The sequence below is a fragment of the Hyperolius riggenbachi genome, chromosome 2, assembly GCF_040937935.1.
Source record: "Hyperolius riggenbachi isolate aHypRig1 chromosome 2, aHypRig1.pri, whole genome shotgun sequence".
Taxonomy (NCBI): domain Eukaryota; kingdom Metazoa; phylum Chordata; class Amphibia; order Anura; family Hyperoliidae; genus Hyperolius; species Hyperolius riggenbachi.
Window position 1 is genome coordinate 409,453,300 of NC_090647.1, and position 23,313 is coordinate 409,476,612.

At 43.7% G+C, this 23,313-nt stretch overlaps 1 protein-coding gene across 2 annotated transcripts in view; it reads left to right on the forward strand.

Moving 5' to 3' along the window:
* The window catches only part of NDP (norrin cystine knot growth factor NDP), a 300,917-nt gene that overhangs the window by 226,339 nt on the left and 51,265 nt on the right, over nucleotides 1-23,313 (forward strand). For both annotated transcript variants that reach the window (XM_068265598.1, XM_068265599.1), the window contains one exon: nucleotides 19,389-19,736. In XM_068265598.1, coding sequence (XP_068121699.1) covers nucleotides 19,563-19,736 — 174 coding nt within the window. In that variant the 5' untranslated portion in view covers nucleotides 19,389-19,562. The remainder of the gene's footprint in view (nucleotides 1-19,388; nucleotides 19,737-23,313) is intronic.

Sequence of the window (23,313 nt, forward strand, 5' to 3'; positions counted from 1 at the left end):
GTATAGTGTAATTTAGTGTACTGCAGTGTAGATTTGTATATTGTAAAGGTCCATACCTACAATGCGATTTTTGCAGCTACTTTTTTTCGTGTCAAATGACCGCTTCCACGATTTTGCAATCATGGGTACATTCTCGTGATTACACAATCAATTTTTTGTGACATGCAGCGTACGCGACTGTCATGACGGATCTCGTAATGGATGATTGCACGGGAATCTACAGAGGTCTGAGCAAAGTGCCACAAACGTGTCGCACCCGTCATGTGCCGTCGTGTGTACCTGTGGTAGAAGACAGATCGAGGAATGATTGCTCATCAGGTTGCGGTCGCCATGGGTTCTCCGATCCATCTTCTGTTCGGTCCTGTGGTGGCTACATACCTTAATCTGTTGTGTATATAGATGTAGTGTTATTATATAGTATATAGGATGGTAGTTTGTATATTGTTTGTATATAATGTAGCGTGTTTATACTTTATATAGTGAAGCATGTTTATATATAGTACATAGTGTAACTAGATTATGTGCAGTATTTAGAAGTAGGATATGGTGTAGCGTATGTATAGTGTATAGGTATGTAGTTAGTATATAGTGTAGCGTGATTATACATAGCATTTAGGTAATATAAAGTACAGTATATATATATATATATATATATATATATATATATATATATAGGTATATAGTTAGTATACAGTATAGCATGATTATACATAGTATTTAAGTAGTATTTAGTATAGTGTGTGTGTGTGTGTGTGTGTGTGTGTGTGTGTGTGTGTGTGTGTGTGTGTGTGTGTGTGTGTGTGTGTGTGTGTGTGTGTGTGTGTGTGTGTGTGTGTGTGTGTGCGTGTGTGCGTGTGTGTGTGTGTGTGTGTGTGTGTATAATATATACACTCACCTAAAGGATTATTACTAATTATATTATACTAATACAGTGTTTGACCCCCTTTCTCCTTCAGAACTGCCTTAATTCTATGTGGCATTGATTCAACAAGGTGCTGAAAGCATTCTTTAGAAATGTTGCCCCATATTAATAGGATAGCATCTTGCAGTTGATGGAGATTTGTAGGATGCACATCCAGGGCACGAAGCTCCCGTTCCATCACATCCCAAAGATACTCTATTGGGTTGAGATCTGGTGACTGTGGGTGCCATTTTAGTACAGTAAACTAATTGTCATGTTCAAGAAACCAATTTGAAATTATTCGAGCTTTGTGAAATGGTGCATTATCCTGCTGCCATCAGAGGATGGGTACATGGTGGTCATGAAGGGATGCACATGGTCAGAAACAATTCTCAGGTAGCCGGTGGCATTTAAACCATGCCCAATTGGCACTAACGGGCCTAAAGTGTGCCAAGAAAACATCCCCCACACGGTGTAAAGTTCTCTATATGGGGTACATTTGGGAGATTTTCAGGGTCCTTGGTCCTTCTGTACTGCTATAAATGGCGCATGGTACAAAAAATAACTTGTTTTACATTTTTAGTCTTTCAAAACCCAAATAAATACTATTTTCCTGTGACATCCAGTAATTCATAATTGCAAATAAATAAACAAATTTGGTATATATATATACATATATATATAGAGGTTGGCGCTCAGGACGTAAAGTGATGTACACCCCTTCAATGTATCACTGACAGGAGCAGTCAGACTGCAACCAATGTTAGAGCAAATCAATTAAAAACTCCCCACATTCATAGCACTAAACAATTAAAAGTCCATGTATTCAAGCCCTAGAAATTAAAAAGTTCAAATTTCTTGCTGGAGTTTAAATCTCTTCCATATGCTTGATGACAAGAGTATTAGGCCTCCTAGTCAGTTCTGGACAAACGGGCAGACCTCCACCAACACCCTTTGTGATGCACTCACCGCTGTCCTAGACCAACCAATGGTCTATATACGCCTTGGGACCGTTCCCGGGTCGTCCCCCACCTCTCCAGCAAAGATTATGCACTGTAAACACCACATCACCTCTTCATACGAAACCAGCACCTCATATAAGAAAACTTCATATAGTGTAATATTGCTAAAAAATATTTATTGATAAAACGCAATTGCACTCACATAATTCTCCATCCACGCATAGAGTAATTTAGAAACGGGCTCTCCCCCGTGTAGGTGGCCAGGCTGGCAGGCTCGTCTCAGCGTTTACCCCGCTTCTCTGCCGCGCGCACAGAGATCACAGACGCCACACGTGTCCTCTCCGCCGCCGCTCACCCAGTACCCAGATCCGCTTCCGTATCAGGCTCCGCCCTATCGATTTCAGGGGCTGATGCCCCTGATGAGTCACTCAGAGGCGCTCAGTGTTGATGATACTGGCAGATGCTGTTTACTCCTATCTGTTATTGCCTGATGAAGCGGGTTTGTATCCCGTGAAACGCGTTGCACTTTATTTGGAGTATCCAATAAAATTGTTTTGACTGAAAATCCACAGTCGTGTGTTCTGCTTAGAGGGGGTGAGTCCACCACTGCCTCCTCTATTACCAAGATGGGTTTTTAAGTTCTTTTAGTGATTTTTATCCTATTGGCGCCTCTGTTATCCTATTATCTACACCATGTCTCCTCCTGTGTGCCCCATGCGTCCTCCTGTTTGCCCCATGTGTCCTTTTGTGCGCCCCATCTCCCCATGTGTCGTTCTGTGCGCCCCATCTCACCCCATGTGTCCTCTGTGTACCTCATCTACCCCATATGTCCTTCTATGTGCCCCATCTCTCCCCATGTGTTCTTCTGTGTGCCCCAACTCTCCCCATGTGTCCTCTGTGTGCCCCATCTCCCCCATGTGTCCTCTGTGTGCCCCATCTCCCCATGTGTACTTTTGTGTTCCCCCGCGTGTCTCAGATCCCCCCTCTAATCTCCTCCTGTCCCCCTCCGTGTGTGCGGTCTCAGCCATGTCGTGCCCCTGCTATCCCAGCGTGCCTCGGCTATCCACCTTGTATGTCATGTCCCCTCTGGTGTCTGCAGCAGCGGCTGCCACGGGGACTGCAGACACCCGACTTCTCCATACACGCTTCCTCTACTGTGCGGCTACTGATGACGCAATCAGTACAAGCCGCGCAATAGAGGAAGCATGTATGGAGAAGCTGGGTGTCTGCAGTCCTCGCGGCAGCATGTATCGGGTAATCCGCTGCCACTGCAGAAACCAGCGAGGTAGGACATACAAGGGGAATGGCAGGGGGAGCGGAGGCACACAGGGATAGCGGAGGCACGGGGTGACACCGCAGAGACGCACACACACGGAGGGGGGCAGGAGGAGCTGAGGCACACAGGGGGAGCCAGGCACATCGGGGACACAGGCAGGGAATCCCCAACATGGTGGCGGGTCAAGGTTTATATCGGCAGGCGTTCGGAAGTAGGGGATTGCCTGCCTTTGCCGTATAAGATTTGTTAATATATATTGTGGGTACTACTGTCCTTTAAAACTTAAAGGTAAAAAAGTACATTCCATGTAGCGGGTGTTCCACTATACCCATATAATCTATGTTGCAATAAGTAATAGACTTATAATATATCAAAAAAATTGCGCAAAAATGCAGTGTCTCAAAGATAGTACAAAAACTTTATTGATACAAAACACACAACTTGACATGAAAAATCCATGTAACTTGAATAAAGAGGCTCAATAAAGGCTTATTCAAATTGTTTGGCTGGCAGAAAAAAGGACCATATGTAAGGATCCCTGATCCCTCCTGTAGCGTGCTCTGTCCGTTGCAGTGGAGCTGCAAACGGACAGTTCTGGCTTATCTGCTTGCATTCGGTTGTGCATTCGCAATAAGTCTCATTGTCATTTACAATCGCTCTGCAGTTCTGGGCAGCTCAGGATGCTGTCATCATTCCACCAAGTGCTTTTTGCAGCTGAGCTGTGGCCAGATAGCCCCGAATTTCTGGCATGCATGTTGTTACATAATACTGCATGTGTACCATGTTATCAAAGCGCTATAGCTTATACAATTTGGAGTGCGCTACCACAAGATCCGGCAAGACCTTAATGCTTATTCACAATCGTTTAAGCGCACATCCTATCCAATATAAAAGTCCACAAAAAACACTATTCAGGAGTTCCTCAAAGCTGTTCTTATATGCAGTATCTTGCTCTCTTCTATCACCGTCACCATGGACACCCAACAGTAAGCAGACTCACCAGATGTATTGGCCACTGCTAGACTGGCCAACCATGCACAAATCCAAGAGCCTCAGTACTTCAGGATCCTGGTACTGCTGTGATGCTGTCCGTTCAGACCACCATCCTCCTCCCCATAATCCTTGCATTGTACCTCAAAGAAACAGCCTCCATAGCGTAATTCCGTAAAAAGCTTAAAACTTTAATATTAAAATTGCACTCACATGCTCCAGGTTGTATTGCACATTTAGAGTTTCACGGGCTCTCCCCCGTTGCCTGGCAAGGCACAGCTTGTGTTGGGTCCTCACGTTCCCCCTCCACTCAGCCTGCAGACACCACTGCCTTCACCGGCCGCTCACTTCCTGGTATGTCCAACCTCCCGCCCGATCGATTTCGTCACTCCCTCGTGACTCATCAGGGGCACGGGGGCTGGACTCATTACCAGGGTTTTTATATCCTTTAGTGTGAGGGTAATTGCCTCTCCCTCCTCTTCAATCCGCGTCATACGCGTCATGACGTACGCTTGGTCACATTCAGTTTTTCGCTTCCGCCCTTACTGCATGCGTCATTACTTCCGCGTTCAGGCACCATTGTCCGCGTCATCCGTCCGCGTCGCATACGTCAATACGTACGCATTACACTCGTTGTCAGGCTGCTCTGATTGGCTGCCTATTTCCGCGTCACATGCGTCATGACGTACGCGTTAGTTTTAACTGGTCTGCACGCTGATTGGTGTTCCCTTTTCCCACTTCCTATCTCCAGGACCTCCCCATCCCATCCCAGTTAACCCCTCATGTAGGTGCATTCCACACTCAGGGCAACTGTATATGAGCCTTGTATTGTTATCGAGGGCCAGGGCTCAACAGCAAAGCAGCTCCAGTCTCAACCAACACCGCTAAGGATAGGGAGCTCAGACCTGAACAACTCAGACTGTGTGCGCAGCCTGGGAGTACTGATTGATGGGAAATTAAGCTTCAGGAATCAAATCTCAGCTGTTGTGAAACATTCCTTCTTTCACCTAAGGAATATTGCAAGGATTAAACACCTAATTCCTTCAGAGGATCTTCCAACCCTAGTTCATGCCTTCGTCACATCAAGGTTAGACTACTGCAACGTCCTCTACACAGGCCTGCATAAGAAAGACTTACGCCGCCTGCAATTAGTACAGAATACCGCCGCAAGGCTGTTAACGAGCCAACCCCGCCATTGCCACATAACACCAACCCTGAGCTCACTCCACTGGCTACCGATAAAATGGAGAATTCTGTTTAAGATTGGCTTACTGACATTCAAATCCTTGCACAATCTGGGCCCTGGATACCTGAAGGACTTGTTGCAACTACATCACACCCCCCACAATCTTAGATCAAAAGGACGTAACACCTTGGTCACCCCCAGAGTCCACCTCAAAACCTTTGGAGACAGAGCCTTTTGTCATGCTGCCCCTACACTTTGGAACTCCCTGCCACACCCAATCAGGACAGCCCCATCCCTGGAAGCATTTAAGTCTAAACTGAAAACCTACCTTTTCAGTCTGGCATTCATGAACATCTGACTATCTCCTCTGTAACACAACCCAGCCTGAAACCCTGTATTAATCTGAGACACAGCTATGCGCTTTGAGTCCTATGGGAGAAAAGCGCTTTACAAATGTTATTGTATTGTATTGTATTGTATATTGTCCTCTGCAGGGAACATGGTTACATATATTTGTTTTTATCGGGCCACCCCTTCCTATACTAATTCCCTACAGCCCGCCCTGCAAGGGAGGAGGCCCGTTTACATCACAATCCTCTACTTTCACATTTATTGCACATGAATTATTTGCACATGATTATACCCCCCTCCCCCCAACATCAACCACTTCACGTTACATATCATATTAGCCTCTATACTACCTGCTGTTCTTAATCAATTATCAGCTATGAAACAGTTGAGGTCCAGGTCAATATTTAGCCCCCCTGGCTGCAGACTCCCCAGCCCATATATCCATCTCGTCTCTTTCCTGGATATGTGTCGGACCTTATGACAACCCCTCCACCCATATTCCATCTTTTCAAGGCCGGAGAAATGTAGTCCCCCCGGATTACATTGGTGGTGGGTTCTAAAGTGTTCTGATACACTATGTCCTCCGAACCCCTTCTTGATGTTCCTGATGTGCTCCATCACCCTAGATTTCAATGCCCTGGTGGTTCTGCCCACGTATTGTTTCCCACACCCACACCACAACAAATACACCACCCCCACTGTATTACATGTAATGTTTTGTAAAATTTTAAACTTAGCTCCATTTGCATGGGATATGACCTCACTTATCTTGCTACCCTTAGCCTCTTCGCATGCCTTACACCCTCTACACGGAAAGAAGCCTTTCTGCTGCCAAAAGGCTGCCTTTTTGTTCTTGGGCCCTTCCACCAGGCTGGGTGCCAATATCTGTTTTAAATTGGGGGCCCTTCTGTATATAAACTGGGGCCTCTCTGGCAGAATCCTCTGAAGTATTCTGTCCTCCTTCAATATATGCCAGTGTCTCCTGACCGCACCCTCCACCTCTCTATGCTGACTGGAGAATTCTGTGACAAATGGAACAACATACTTTGTGCCCTCTTGTGTTCTTCCCCCCCTAATCAATCTACCCCTGTCTTTCTTCCCTATTTCAATTACCTCTTTATATAACTCCTCCTCCCTGTACCCTTTTTCTTTAAACCTTTCCACCAATGTGTGCGATTGTTCCATATAATCTTCCACCTTACTGCAATTCCTACGAATACGTGTGAACTGTCCCCTTGGGACCGCCTTCAACCACTGTGAGTGGTGGCAACTTTTTGTAGATAGGTATCCATTCCTATCCGTGCTTTTGAAATACGTGCGTGTAATAAAGTGCCCATCTTTTTTCTCTATTTCTATGTCCAAAAAATGTATATTCTTAGTGTCACACTCCATTTCAAGTCTTATATTCAAATCATTATAATTCAAAAACTCCATGAACTTTTCCAACTCCTCCCTATTCCCCCCCCATACAATGAACAAATCATCAATGAATCTTTTCCACATTAATATCTTCCCCTCCTGTTGTGAATTTTCCAATATCAGTGATTCCCATCTCCCCATGAACAAATTTGCAAGTGAAGGTGCAAACCCCGCCCCCATGGCACATCCCCTAATCTGTATATAAAATTGTCCCCGATACCAAAAATAGTTCCTACCAAGTGCATAGGTCAACAACTCAAGTATGAATTCCACCTGTTCTTTCTCCAATGTTCCATCCTCCCTAAAGAAATGTTTTACTGCTGCCAAGGCTGCTTCATGTGGTATGTTAGTATACAGACTTGCTACGTCTGCAGTCACCATAATGCTGTCATCATGGACCTGAGTATCCTCCAGTATTTGCAACATATGTCTCGTATCCTTGATTACATATGGTAACTTCTTTACCAGTGCCTGTAAATAAAAATCTATGTATTGTCCCAACCTATGGGTTATGGACCCAATCCCGCTTATTATGGGACGGCCAGGGGGGGCACTGGTGCTCTTATGAATCTTTGGTACCTGATATATGATTGGTATTCTTGGCGCTGTGGGTATCAAAAACTCAAATTCCTTGTCATCCACTATGCCTTTGTTGAGCCCCTCCCTCAGGATCCCCCTCAGTTCTTCTTTAAATTTCTTAGTAGGGTCCCCTTTTAATCTGTGGTACGTGCTGGTATCATTGACCAGTCTATCTAGCTCCCCAGTGTACTGATCTTTGTTGAGCACCACTACCCCCCCCCCTTTGTCCGCGGGTCTAATCCCCAGTCCCTTTTCCTGCAACATACTCTTTGCCAAGGAGGCTACGCCACTAAATTTTTTGGGCTTAATTCTTTCCAAGTCCCTCTCTACCAATTTCTTAAAAACCTCCACACAAATTCCTGCTGAATTGTCCTGGGGATTGAATATAGATCTATTCCTCATCCCTGTGTGTAAGTACTGGCTCACCGGATTGGCTTTACTCATTGGCCCTTCTTTATTCAGGAAGTACTTTTTTATATTCAAGGTCCTGCTGTATTTTTGTAAGTCAATGTACGTCTGAAATTTGTTGATGGATTTGTTTGGAGCATGCTTTAATCCTTTGTCTAATGTTTTCAACTCCTCTCTATTTAACTCTACTCCACTGATATTAAAAATACCCTCACCAACTAGTTTTTTCTTCTCTTGTATCTTGTATCCTGCCCGTACCCCCCTTCTGGTCCCCTTTTTCTGTTGTCCCGGGGTGATGTGAACTCCTCCTGATATTCCCACCTCCGTCTGTTCTCCCCCGGTCTGTATTGCCTGTGGCCCCCCTCTAAAAAAGGTTGATACCTCTGTTCCTGTTCTATAGGGTTATATCTGTTATATGTCGGTATGTTATACTGGATTTTTTCCCCCTCTGCATAACCCCCATTCCCCCCCTGCTGTTGGTGTGGGGTTCTATCTCCATGTCCTGTCTTCCTCTCTTTTGGAGTATATGTGTCCTCTACAGGGTATCTTTTTGGTAAGGGTCTTAAATTATATCTGCTTTGCCCATATACTTAGTGGACGGGTTCCCTTCTGTTTGGTATTTCCACGTACTCCCTGGGGGCCACTGGTGTCCTCACCTCAGTTTGTTCCTCCAGAGTTCCATTCTTATCCTTATACCAAACAGAAGGGAACCCGTCCACCAAGTATATGGGCAAAGCAGATATAATTTAAGACCCTTACCAAAAAGATACCCTGTAGAGGACACATATACTCCAAAAGAGAGGAAGACAGGACATGGAGATAGAACCCCACACCAACAGCAGGGGGGGAATGGGGGTTATGCAGAGGGGGAAAAAACCCAGTATAACATACCGACATATAACAGATATAACCCTATAGAACAGGAACAGAGGTATCAACCTTTTTTAGAAGGGGGCCACAGGCAATACAGACCGGGGGAGAACAGACGGAGGTGGGAATATCAGGAGGAGTTCACATCACCCCGGGACAACAGAAAAAGGGGACCAGAAGGGGGGTACGGGCAGGATACAAGATACAAGAGAAGAAAAAACTAGTTGGTGAGGGTATTTTTAATATCAGTGGAGTAGAGTTAAATAGAGAGGAGTTGAAAACATTAGACAAAGGATTAAAGCATGCTCCAAACAAATCCATCAACAAATTTCAGACTTACATTGACTTACAAAAATACAGCAGGACCTTGAATATAAAAAAGTACTTCCTGAATAAAGAAGGGCCAATGAGTAAAGCCAATCCGGTGAGCCAGTACTTACACACAGGGATGAGGAATAGATCTATATTCAATCCCCAGGACAATTCAGCAGGAAATTGTGTGGAGGTTTTTAAGAAATTGGTAGAGAGGGACTTGGAAAGAATTAAGCCCAAAAAATTTAGTGGCGTAGCCTCCTTGGCAAAGAGTATGTTGCAGGAAAAGGGACTGGTGATTAGACCCGCGGACAAAGGGGGGGGGGGTAGTGGTGCTCAACAAAGATCAGTACACTGGGGAGCTAGATAGACTGGTCAATGATACCAGCACGTACCACAGATTAAAAGGGGACCCTACTAAGAAATTTAAAGAAGAACTGAGGGGGATCCTGAGGGAGGGGCTCAACAAAGGCATAGTGGATGACAAGGAATTTGAGTTTTTGATACCCACAGCGCCAAGAATACCAATCATATATCAGGTACCAAAGATTCATAAGAGCACCAGTGCCCCCCCTGGCCGTCCCATAATAAGCGGGATTGGGTCCATAACCCATAGGTTGGGACAATACATAGATTTTTATTTACAGGCACTGGTAAAGAAGTTACCATATGTAATCAAGGATACGAGACATATGTTGCAAATACTGGAGGATACTCAGGTCCATGATGACAGCATTATGGTGACTGCAGACGTAGCAAGTCTGTATACTAACATACCACATGAAGCAGCCTTGGCAGCAGTAAAACATTTCTTTAGGGAGGATGGAACATTGGAGAAAGAACAGGTGGAATTCATACTTGAGTTGTTGACCTATGCACTTGGTAGGAACTATTTTTGGTATCGGGGACAATTTTATATACAGATTAGGGGATGTGCCATGGGGGCGGGGTTTGCACCTTCACTTGCAAATTTGTTCATGGGGAGATGGGAATCACTGATATTGGAAAATTCACAACAGGAGGGGAAGATATTAATGTGGAAAAGATTCATTGATGATTTGTTCATTGTATGGGGGGGGAATAGGGAGGAGTTGGAAAAGTTCATGGAGTTTTTGAATTATAATGATTTGAATATAAGACTTGAAATGGAGTGTGACACTAAGAATATACATTTTTTGGACATAGAAATAGAGAAAAAAGATGGGCACTTTATTACACGCACGTATTTCAAAAGCACGGATAGGAATGGATACCTATCTACAAAAAGTTGCCACCACTCACAGTGGTTGAAGGCGGTCCCAAGGGGACAGTTCACACGTATTCGTAGGAATTGCAGTAAGGTGGAAGATTATATGGAACAATCGCACACATTGGTGGAAAGGTTTAAAGAAAAAGGGTACAGGGAGGAGGAGTTATATAAAGAGGTAATTGAAATAGGGAAGAAAGACAGGGGTAGATTGATTAGGGGGGGAAGAACACAAGAGGGCACAAAGTATGTTGTTCCATTTGTCACAGAATTCTCCAGTCAGCATAGAGAGATGGAGGGTGCGGTCAGGAGACACTGGCATATATTGAAGGAGGACAGAATACTTCAGAGGATTCTGCCAGAGAGGCCCCAGTTTATATACAGAAGGGCCCTCAATTTAAAACAGATATTGGCACCCAGCCTGGTGGAAGGGCCCAAGAACAAAAAGGCAGCCTTTTGGCAGCAGAAAGGCTTCTTTCCGTGTAGAGGGTGTAAGGCATGCGAAGAGGCTAAGGGTAGCAAGATAAGTGAGGTCATATCCCATGCAAATGGAGCTAAGTTTAAAATTTTACAAAACATTACATGTAATACAGTGGGGGTGGTGTATTTGTTGTGGTGTGGGTGTGGGAAACAATACGTGGGCAGAACCACCAGGGCATTGAAATCTAGGGTGATGGAGCACATCAGGAACATCAAGAAGGGGTTCGGAGGACATAGTGTATCAGAACACTTTAGAACCCACCACCAATGTAATCCGGGGGGACTACATTTCTCCGGCCTTGAAAAGATGGAATATGGGTGGAGGGGTTGTCATAAGGTCCGACACATATCCAGGAAAGAGACGAGATGGATATATGGGCTGGGGAGTCTGCAGCCAGGGGGGCTAAATATTGACCTGGACCTCAACTGTTTCATAGCTGATAATTGATTAAGAACAGCAGGTAGTATAGAGGCTAATATGATATGTAACGTGAAGTGGTTGATGTTGGGGGGAGGGGGGTATAATCATGTGCAAATAATTCATGTGCAATAAATGTGAAAGTAGAGGATTGTGATGTAAACGGGCCTCCTCCCTTGCAGGGCGGGCTGTAGGGAATTAGTATAGGAAGGGGTGGCCCGATAAAAACAAATATATGTAACCATGTTCCCTGCAGAGGACAATACAAGGCTCATATACAGTTGCCCTGAGTGTGGAATGCACCTACATGAGGGGTTAACTGGGATGGGATGGGGAGGTCCTGGAGATAGGAAGTGGGAAAAGGGAACACCAATCAGCGTGCAGACCAGTTAAAACTAACGCGTACGTCATGACGCATGTGACGCGGAAATAGGCAGCCAATCAGAGCAGCCTGACAACGAGTGTAATGCGTACGTATTGACGTATGCGACGCGGACGGATGACGCGGACAATGGTGCCCGAACGCGGAAGTAATGACGCATGCAGTAAGGGCGGAAGCGAAAAACTGAATGTGACCAAGCGTACGTCATGACGCGTATGACGCGGATTGAAGAGGAGGGAGAGGCAATTACCCTCACACTAAAGGATATAAAAACCCTGGTAATGAGTCCAGCCCCCGTGCCCCTGATGAGTCACGAGGGAGTGACGAAATCGATCGGGCGGGAGGTTGGACATACCAGGAAGTGAGCGGCCGGTGAAGGCAGTGGTGTCTGCAGGCTGAGTGGAGGGGGAACGTGAGGACCCAACACAAGCTGTGCCTTGCCAGGCAATGGGGGAGAGCCCGTGAAACTCTAAATGTGCAATACAACCTGGAGCATGTGAGTGCAATTTTAATATTAAAGTTTTAAGCTTTTTACGGAATTACGCTATGGAGGCTGTTTCTTTGAGGTACAATGCAAGGATTATGGGGAGGAGGATGGTGGTCTGAACGGACAGCATCACAGCAGTACCAGGATCCTGAAGTACTGAGGCTCCTGGATTTGTGCATGGTTGGCCAGTCTAGCAGTGGCCAATACATCTGGTGAGTCTGCTTACTGTTGGGTGTCCATGGTGACGGTGATAGAAGAGAGCAAGATACTGCATATAAGAACAGCTTTGAGGAACTCCTGAATAGTGTTTTTTGTGGACTTTTATATTGGATAGGATGTGCGCTTAAACGATTGTGAATAATACTGCATGTATTTCTTATGGGAGTCCTTTGCATTCACAGCCAGCTAGCAAATGGTAATCAAGCCAGCTCAGAATTGAATGATTACCATTCAGCTGTGTGGAAATTTGCATACTTGCACCCATTGGCTGATGCCGGTTTAAAAGTCTGCCTCCCATTTTAGACCCTGCTCGTCATATCGGTCAGTACGCTGGTCTGCTGGGCACCTTGTTACTCTGTATAGTTCTGTTATTGTAGTTCAATGCAACTTTATTACTTGTGCTTTAGCTAGTTTCTTGATAAATATATATGCAGACTTGCTAATATATATTTATCCGTAAGTTGAGCCATTTGTTATTTTTCTGTATTATTGTGTATTGTGTATTGCCTAGTTCCATGCTTGATGGACGTTCGCTGCATCCGCGGTGGGTCAGTGAAGTCCATTATCCTGATAGCTTGGATTCTGCCATCACCACAGACTGGTGACTGGTAGTATTCCTGCTACTCTAGTTTCTGGGAACGTGACTATTGGCTGCGGTTGCTATTAGTTACGTTTTATCCTGTAGTCTTGCCTGGGTGGATGCTTGCTGGTGACTGTTGTTAGCCTGCTTGCTCTGCTTCTGTGGACGTGACTGTGAGCTGCGGTTGCTACTAGTTATGCTCCAATCTATAGTCCTGTCTTGTACCTGTCTAAATGCTAGCTATCGCTAAGGCAGCGCAACATCGCACTGCGCTGCCATTGTGTTTTATTTGTAGCGATGTCAGAAGCCCAGAGCTGCAGTTGCTCTGGGCAGCCTGTGTAGCCTCTTCCAGTATTCAGCTACCAGCCTTGTTGCTATGGTTGATCAAAGTATAACCCCCAAGCATTACACCATATTAGTAGAATTGGCATAATGGTTGAATTGGCAACGGCACTAGTCCGGTTTGGGCTGAATATGCCCTACGTCAGGCCAAATAAGCGAATTTACAATTTCTGTGAGGCGTCAGCCAGCGTAAGGAGCCAAGAGAGCAAAGCACGGAGAAAGGCACCTGAGCCTAGTAGGTACACAATGTGCAAATTCACTGGCACTAAATAGAGGAGGCAGCTAGGTGTGGAGCACAATTTGGCCTTTATTGAGCCACTTTATTCAAGTTACATGGATTTTTCCTGGATACAGAGATGGCGGCATACTCTTGGGTTAGGCTCCGCCCCCTGACCCCATAGGACAGATTGCTTATAAATTAAACAGCCTGCCCCCCCCCCCCCCCCGCCATTCTCTTTTTTTCTGTCCTCGTATGGACAGCTTTGCTTTTTTTTTGCTCTGCCACTTTTGTTACCTTTTGTTTCTTTTTTTTTGTAAAGCAGTCTGGGGCGGGTTCAGCCTCTCCCGCTTCGCGGCGAGCATTGCGGCCTCTAAAGGGGGCTTACAGATGCAGGGAGGACCTTCCCTTAGAGGCGCTCCCTGGTGCTGGAAGCAGATGTTTCTGCTTGTAACAGCGGATTCATCTGCCCTCGCTCCCTCTCACTACATCCCTCCTTCAGGGTGACGTCACAGGTCTCGCGAGACTTCGGCTGCCTACTTCATTGGCCGGACACCAGAAGAGATTAGCGCATTCCCGGAAGCAGCCAGAGCGGGTGGCAGCGTGTCAGCTGCGGTACCGCTCAGGGAAGCATTACAGGAGTCGTGTTGGTTCTGGACAGCCCGTCCTTTCCACTGTGCCTGGTCCTAGCCGTAGTCTGGTGTATGAAGGTAGGGAGGGCACGGAGATGTCTCTTCAAGACAGGTAATATGCATTATTCCTGGTTATTTACGACTGTATATGTATTTTCTCTTTTTCAAGATGGAGGATTCTCAGGAGATTCCTAATGCTCAGGAGAGGTATTTGAGCGAGGTTTTTTATTTGTTATTTTTCAGCACCAGGGTGTTTTTAGGTAGTGTATATTTGTGCACATGGAGGATGTCGCAATACTCTAGCAGATCAACTCAGCAGGCAGTTCTCCAATGCTCACGAGTGGGCTCTGAACCCGAGTGTGTTTCAGAAGATTGTGCAGAAATGGAGTCTCCCGCAGGTAGACCTCTTCGCGTCTCACGAGAATGCGAAGTTGAAGAACTTTTTCTCTCGGCATCACCATCCAGCCGCTTTAGGGACGGATTGTCTAGCACACCCTTGGACATTCGAGCTGGGATATGCCTTCCCTCCGTTCCCAGTGATTGCGAAGTTCCTCCAGAAGCTATTGAAAGAGTCATGCATGATCATAGCTATATTACCTTATTGGCCAAGGAGGCCGTGGTTCACGCTTCTATGGGAGATGAGTGTGGAGAAACCATGGCAGCTTCCAGCAATACCGGATCTGCTTTGTCAAGGGAATTTGCTATATCCCAACAGCAGCAACCTCAGTTTAATGGCATGGAGGTTGAGAGGAGGAAATATAGAGATCTAGGGTGTTCAGACGAAGTGACCGCTACTTTATTGAGGGCAAGAAAAACATCCACCAATACCACGTATCACAGAATATGGGAGAGGTTTACCTCCTTTGCTATTTCAGAAAACTTTGATATGCTTAAACCAAGAGTACAAGAGGTCCTTAGCTTCCTTCAAACAGGTGTCGATAAGCAATTAAGCCTATCCGCCATTAAAGTGCAGATATCGGCCTTGTCGGCATTGACTAAAGAGAAATGGGCCTTTGACCCGCTGGTAATGCAGTTTGTTCAGGGAGTACAGAAGATGAGGCCTCCTAGAAAGCCTTTTTTCCCGCAGTGGGATTTATGTGTGGTCCTGGACGTTTTGAAGAGTCCTCCCTTTCATCCGGTGGAATCTGCTTCTTTATGTAATGTAGCTCTTAAAACAATCTTCCTGGTGGCCATAGCATCTGCAAAAAGGGTTTCGGATTTACAGGCTCTGGGATGTTCTCAGAACCTGCTGCAATTCTATCCGGATAGACTTGTAATCAGACCAGTACTTCAGCATATCCCGAAAGTAGCATCATCCTTTCACATAAATCAGGAATTAACATTGCCAACGTTCCCAGTGGACCATGAGTGTTACCCATTGGATGTGGGAAGAAGTGTGAGAGTTTATCTAGACAAAACGATGGAATTTAGGGCCTCAGACCGTCTCTTTGTGAATGTGCAGGGCCCTAGAAAAGGGTATCCAGTAACATCCAGAACCATTGCTAACTGGATGGTGAAAATGATTCAGCAGAGATACAGAATTAAAGGCTTGAATGTACCAGAGCAAATCCATGCTCATTCAACCAGAGGAATGGCTGCCTCATGGGGATCTTTTTCTAATGTATCAGTAGAAACCATTTGTAGGGCAGCTAGCTGGTCTTCGTCTCATACTTTCTTTATGCATTATCATGTTGATCCTGCCTCTCTTACTACACTTGATTTTGGTAAAGCTGTATTGTCTGCAGTGGATAAATAAATTGTTTCTTTTGCATTCCCTCCCTCTTGTGTGATATTTTATGTCCCAAGAGTATGCCGCCATCTCTGTATCCAGGAAACAGGAAAATTGAATACCCACCTTTCGGTAATTTTCCTTTCCTTGAACAGAAGATGGCGGCATACGAATCCCTCCCTCCTGTCCATTCGAGAACTGATTTTCATGAGAATGGCGGGGGGGGGGGGGGGGTTGTTTAATTTATAAGCAATCTTTCCTATCGGGTCAGGGGGCGGAGCCTAACCCAAGAGTATGCCGCCATCTTCTGTTCCAGGAAAGGAAAATTACCGAATGGTGAGTATTCAATTTTCCTGTTTCATGTCAAGTTGTGTGTTTTCTAACTATAAAGTTTTTGTACTATCTTTGAGACACTGCATTTTTGCGCAATTTTGTTTTGCCGTATAAGACACAGGGACTTTTTCTCCCCATTTTTAGGGGAGAAAAAGTGTGTCTTATACAGTGGAAAATACGGTATGTATTATTTTGTTTTATAACTTTGGAATCCTGCATGCTGTTGTTGTGATGGTAGTTCAATACAGTATATGAGACTATTTCTGTGTTTAATTACACACTGTTTGCTTTGGACATCTTCACTTATTATTTTATTTTAGCAATGACTGCATGATTGTATTTTGACTTATCTGTTTTTAATTATAACGTGACTTGTTAACACATCACATCAGTAGTGAAGAAGAGCCAAAGGGTTGGGATCACTTATTGTTTCAATTTTTCTTTCCTGGTCTATTCTTTGACCCGTGGTTTTGTACTAGAACTTGTTTCATTCATACGTACACGCATATTGTTTCCTTATTTTTGCCAAGTAATAATAACAGGCGTTTATGGGTTAGAAAAGCATATGGGGGGAATTACAAAAAAAAAATTATTATGCCTTGCGAGAGCTTTGGTGTTAAAATGGATGTGTCTGAGCTTAATGCTTTTCCCATTTGTTCAGTCCTGTAGGCACGCAATATGAACTATCCCATATACTGTACTTCACATTTTTTCAAACACATAACAGCTTTGTTTAAGCTAAATGAATTGGCCAGATTTCAATTTAAGTTTGAAACTGGTATATTTCTTGTTGTATAAACTGTGTGGCAGCACTGTTTATGAAATGTTATCCAGTGCTACCCAGGCAAATGAAGAGGAGGAGTTGCAAAGGGCAGCAAGTACAGACCAACATAATAATAATCTGTGCACATATGACCCTGTCATTTAGAATGTATTCATCAAACATCTATATTATCTTTAGGGTTTAAAAAGCAAACAGCTATACTTTGTGAAGTAAGTACTGAGGATGTTGTAACTCTTTGATTGAACATTTAAAACTAATATAAAGGGCAACATGGTGGTGAAGAGGTTCTGGTGTCAGCCAAGACACTGTATGCAATGTGGTGGCATAGTGAATAGCACTCTTGCCTTGATTAAAATCTAGACCAGGATACTATGTGCGTAGAGTTTGTACAATGTCCCCTTGTTTCTCACAATGCTCCATTTTTCTCACTCTGCTTAAAAACATACTATTAGGTTAATTGGCTTCCTCACGCTGTGGCACTAGACTATAGAAAGGACGTTAGATTCTGAGCTCCTTTAAAGGAAACCCAAGGTGAGAGTGGTATGGAGGATGCCATATTTATTTCCTTGTAAACAATGCCAGTTGCCTTGCAGCCCTGTTGATCTTTTGGCATAGAAGTGTTTGAGTCAAAACTCTGTAACAAGCATATGACTAATCCAGTAAAACATGAGTCAGCTGAGTCAGAGTACCTGATCTACTGCATGCTTGTTCAGGGTCTATGGCTAAAAGTATTAGAGACACAGGATCAGGAGGACTGGCAGGTAACTGGTATTGTTTAAAAGAAAATAAATATAATTATTTGAAGCTCCAACTGCTGGTTTTACTGGAAAGTTATTAACGTGGGATATGGAGGCTGCCAAGGAAATAAATATGGCAGCCACCATATCCCTCCCACCTTGGGTTCCCTTTAAGGAAGAGTTATTGAGATTAATTATTCAGTGTACTTTGTAAACATGCTGCGGAAGATGTCACTGCTATATAAATCCATAATAGTTTTTGCATGCTTGTATTTCCATTTATTTATTGTATTCAGCATGCATAATTAAAATGTGTTTAACTAGAAACATGACATTATTTATTTTGAAGCTCCAACTGCTGGTTTTGCTGGAAATTGTTAATGAGGAATAGAGGGCATCAGGGGCAAGTGCTCCGGATCTATTCAGGGGTACCACAGATGTCCCCCAGGCAGAGTCAGCTGTGGTGCCTCAATGGTGGGCATGGTGGGAGCTCTGGTGCTTTAATCAGGGGTATGCTGGGTGCTGTGGTGCCTCTATGTGGGCATATTGGGTGCTGCTGTTCCATGCGGGGTGCCTCAATGGGAGGCCTGTGAGAGCATGGGAGGGGGTCCACTAGAAGTTCAGGGAATGATATATGGGGAACTGCCAGATAACCGGTCGGTAGGTCAGCACACCCAGCAAAAGCCAGACTAGTACGCACAGAAGCCAGGTAACTCTGCCTAGTGACACTGCTTTTTTATGTGATATTCTGCATTTTTTTTATGTAGAGGGGGCTTTATCCAACTTTTTGCTGAGCAGGCCTACTTAGACCACCGTTTGGTTCATGTCAATTTAGCTCCACCCATGACTACACCCACATTCTGGTGTGTGGCTACACCCATTTTCTGACTGGAGCCCAAAAATGCCAGGGTCTTTTAGGATGCTAGCAACGCCCCTGGAGGGCATCACTTTTCTGCTACAGTAAAGAGCCCAATGCTGCAAATTTAGTGACTAGACTCTATTGTTCCCGGTGAAGCTAAATTACACAGCAGCAAATAAAGCCATTTTTACTCTTACACAGCTAAACATTCAAACAAGTAGGTGGAGCTATAAGCACATTTACATTTTTGATATTTTATATTATTTTTATATATGTTTTTCGTAATGTAAAGGTGCAATCACTTATCCAACAGCGAAAATTAAGTCTCATCCCCAGAAACCAATTACTTTTTTTTTCCTGGCTGCCATGGGCCTAGGAACGTGCGACCTAGCTTGTTTTGACCTGATCAGCTTTGACCCTGAAAGTAATGTTGTTGGTGAGTTTTTATCTGTAACAAAATCTTTACAGACAAATGTATAACTGAATTGGTATTGGCTTTATCATCACACATTTGGCAGCAAGGTTTTCCTTGATGTTAGAAAATAACAGCAAGCATGTTTGCTTCATCACATGACAACCAAACAAGACAACTTGTTTAGAGAGAACACAATCTTAAGTTTAAAGCAGTTTGAAAAAATATTTATTAGTGAGTATACTGATCCATACTTTTTTTTATTAACTTACAACAGAAATAATAATGGATTACTACTCTATCATCCAACCAAAACACCAGGACCAATGGCAATGGGGAAGATAATGCAAGAACCTTACTTGACTCTACACACAGCACGCAGATTGTGCTCTTGGGTCCTACTACTTTAAGATCCAAAATTTTCTGTATCAGAGAAAGACTTCAGAGAACAATGGGAAACTATGTCCTGTTTGTTTGGATTTCTGCATTCTCTCTTGTATCATTATTGATTAATGCAGACAGTAAAAAAGGCAGCACTTTTCTCACAGAGTCAGATCCAGATCGCTGTATGCGACACCACTATGTGGATTCTATAAATCATCCTCAGCACAAATGCACTGCAAAGGTATGTTCAAAACTTCTTTATTCAGTCTTATTTGATTATAAAATGCATGACTAGTTATTTATAAATGTTGTTTATATGTGCCAAGTACCATATTTTTGGACTATAAGATGCACTTTTTATTCCCCCAAAAGTGGGGAGAAAAAATCCCTGTGTCTTATAGTCCAAATATAGGGAGTCCTCAACTTACGAACGCCCGCAAATACAAACCGCCGACCCGCACCAATGTTGGTGACCCTCTGTATTGTCCCCGTGTCCTGTCCTCCCCCTGTTAAAAGTAATTAGCAGCAGTCGCTATTACTCACCTCATCCTAAGGGCCTGTTGCGATCAGCTACTGTCCCCCTCCATGTCCCGGTGTTGCCCTGATCGCTCCCGCTTCTGCAAATGTAAATAGCAGTGGTGGCCGCACTCAGTTATCACTCACCTCCTCCCTTGAGCCTACTGTGATCGGCTGCCTCAGTCTCTCACTTCTTCCCCCTAGTTCCAGCACTTCCTGGTCACGTCATTACAGATGCGATCAGTGCTCCCTAGGGGAAGGAGTAAGAGATAGGAGCAGCTAATCTCCACAGGCTCAAGTGAAGAGGTGATACCCGTGGATGGAAGCTGCCGCTAATTACATTTGCAGGAATAGGAGCATTCAGGACACCACGGCCATAGAGGCCACACCAGTGACACGGAGGGGGACAGCAGCTGATCTCTGCAGGCACTTAGCAGGAGATGAGCAATAGCGTCTGCCGTGAATTACGCTTAACAGGAGACACAGGGGACATGAAGGGAGACACAGGAGGCATGCAGGGGGACAAGAGGCAGACACAGAGGGGGCAACAGGCTAACACAGAGGGGGCAGGAGGCAGAGTTGGAGGGGGACACAAGGCAGACATGCAGGGGGACAGGAGGCAGATATGGAGGGGAAATGAGGCAAACATGGGGGGGGGGAACAAGAGGCAAGCTTGGAGCGGAAAGGAGACAAACACAGAGGGACACAGACACAATGGGGACAGGAGTCAGACATGGAGGTTGACAGGAGGCAAACACGGGGAGAGGCAGACATGGAGAGGACAGGAGAAAGACACAGATGGGGACAGGAGATAGACACAGATGGGGGACAGGAAGCAGACACAGAGGGCGACAGGAATATTATGACACCAAGGAGGACAGAAGTAGGAAACCAAGCGGAACAAGAATAGGAAACCAAGGGGGACACAAAGTCAGAAAAATACAGTATGTCTTCATTCACTATATATATATATATATATATATATATATATATATATATATATATATATATATATACATATACATATATATATATATATATATATATATATATATGTATATATATATATACATATATATATATATATATATATATATATATATATATATATGTACACACAGTATATACATCCCCAGGGTGACCCGTTGCAGTCTCTTGGCCTTTTAAATCAGAACCACAGTTTTGATGTTTATATTTTGATGAAGGGAAATTCTCCTAAGATATTGTGCATTGGATTTGAGAACACTAAAACTGAACCCCTATATCCAATTCACTTGGTGGGATTCATTTAGGCATCCTTTTGTGAAAGGGGGTGCCCAAATGGCACCATGCCTCCCCTGTCTTTCAGAACACCCCCCCCCCCACTATGGGCTGGTATAGATCAGGGTACAGAGCCCCTTGCAGTGTGTGCTCTGCATTCCGGCTATACTAGCCTGTATGGATAATATGGGGTAAAAGAGGCTTGTGAGGGGGACCCCACACTGCTCATTTTCTTAAAATATATGAATGTGTTATGTGTATACAGAACTGGTTATATAGAACTGGGTATGTAATAAAGTGTACTGCAGCAAAATCTTATTTTACCGAGTTTAAAGATAATTTTTTATTTGAACGTTTAACACTGGTTTTCTCAAAAGCTACAAGGTATTTTGGAAAAAAGGTTTTACTTGTTCCCACTATTCCCCCTAACATTGCTAGCAAATTTGGTGACAATAGAATGCATGGGGTTTTGCAATTTACCAATGCATTTGGCAGTATTGACTTAAATGCTGTAAATGGTGAATTTGCGGGATTCCGCAAAATGTAATTTTATCAATTTTTTCTAAAACTACAAGGCCTTTTAAAAAAAATTTTTTGACTATTTTTCATTATTCTCTCTAAGATTGCTGGCAAATTTGGTGAAGAAAGTAGATATTGACTTTAATGTAAATTCCAGACTTCAGTGGAATTCCTTGGAATTCCACTTGGGATTCTGTATTCCAATCCGGAAAGCCAAGTTCTGGTGTGAAAATCAAAATTCGTAATTCAGCAGAATTTGATTGCTCATCCTTAAATTATATAATTTATTTTTCAAACAATGGTAATGCAAAGTGTGACTTGTCAGACATTAAATAAACAAAAGTCACTGATTATGACTAAACAGGCTGTGTAAATTCAGTTGTACACACAATAACTTAAATATATGATTTTTTCAAAGTGGTAAAATTAACTTGTGACAAATGAGAGAAAATTAATGGCAGTCCTCTTTATAACTCATATGACCTATTTGAAACAAAATTACATACTCCATTTTGTTGTTTGTTTTTCATTTATTTAAAAAAACAAAAAAACAAAACTATGGTGTATAAATGCTAGAACAAGCATCAAAGTGTATAGCAGAAGGATCAGCACACTCACGGACTATTTATTCAAGTTGGTCAGCAGGCATTTGATGGACTTTGGGTGTCTTTGGCGCCTATCTACTGCAAGTTGCTGGTCCTTGTTGTACACAAAGTGCATTTATGGAAACTTTTTTGTATTAAAAGAGCTTAGAGTTTTGCAACATATTACTGAGTGTGCTGATCCTTCTGCTATCCAAATTGTCGATTGCTACCTGGTGCTCTTGTGGCTGGATCGTTGCACCTTACATACGACTAGGGGAGTGTGGCCAGATACTACTACTTTACAGTCAAAGTCAAAGATAGCTTTAATGGCATGACCAAGATTCATACAGGTATTGCCAAAGCAAGGGGAAAAAGGGGGACATGAAAGGGGGTGGTGTAGGGGGACAATGGCTAAGCAGTCTGTGGACATTTTTAGGTTTACAGTTCCGTTATGCTCCTTATGTGAATTTTTTTTTTAGAATCAGGGTAATAGTTTTTACCTTGTGGGAATGAACATCAAACATCATAACATGATGTTTCATTCTTTTTTGAACAAGGGATTTCCTCTCTGTCATACTAAGGGGGGCTCTGTTATCGCTTACTTTTGAATTTTCCACTATAGTGTTTGCTTTTTGGCAGTGAGTATGATCATTAGAGCAAATGCTTTGGATCTGAGCAGTTGTCCCCTAGGAATAATGTTTATGACATTCTACCATAGAGGCTAGTTGTTCTCAAAAGTTTATTTGTATTCATAGGCTTTCTTGGATATAATCAGAAACACATCCAGATACTTGATTTGCTCCCCAAATCTTTCAGCACTTTATTTAACTTGTTGTGTTAATCTTTCTGTTGGGCAGTTTCTCAAGACTATAATCAGATTATAAAATCCACTTCAAAACAGAAGCATCTCACAATCTCTTCTTTATATCCTGAATTCCA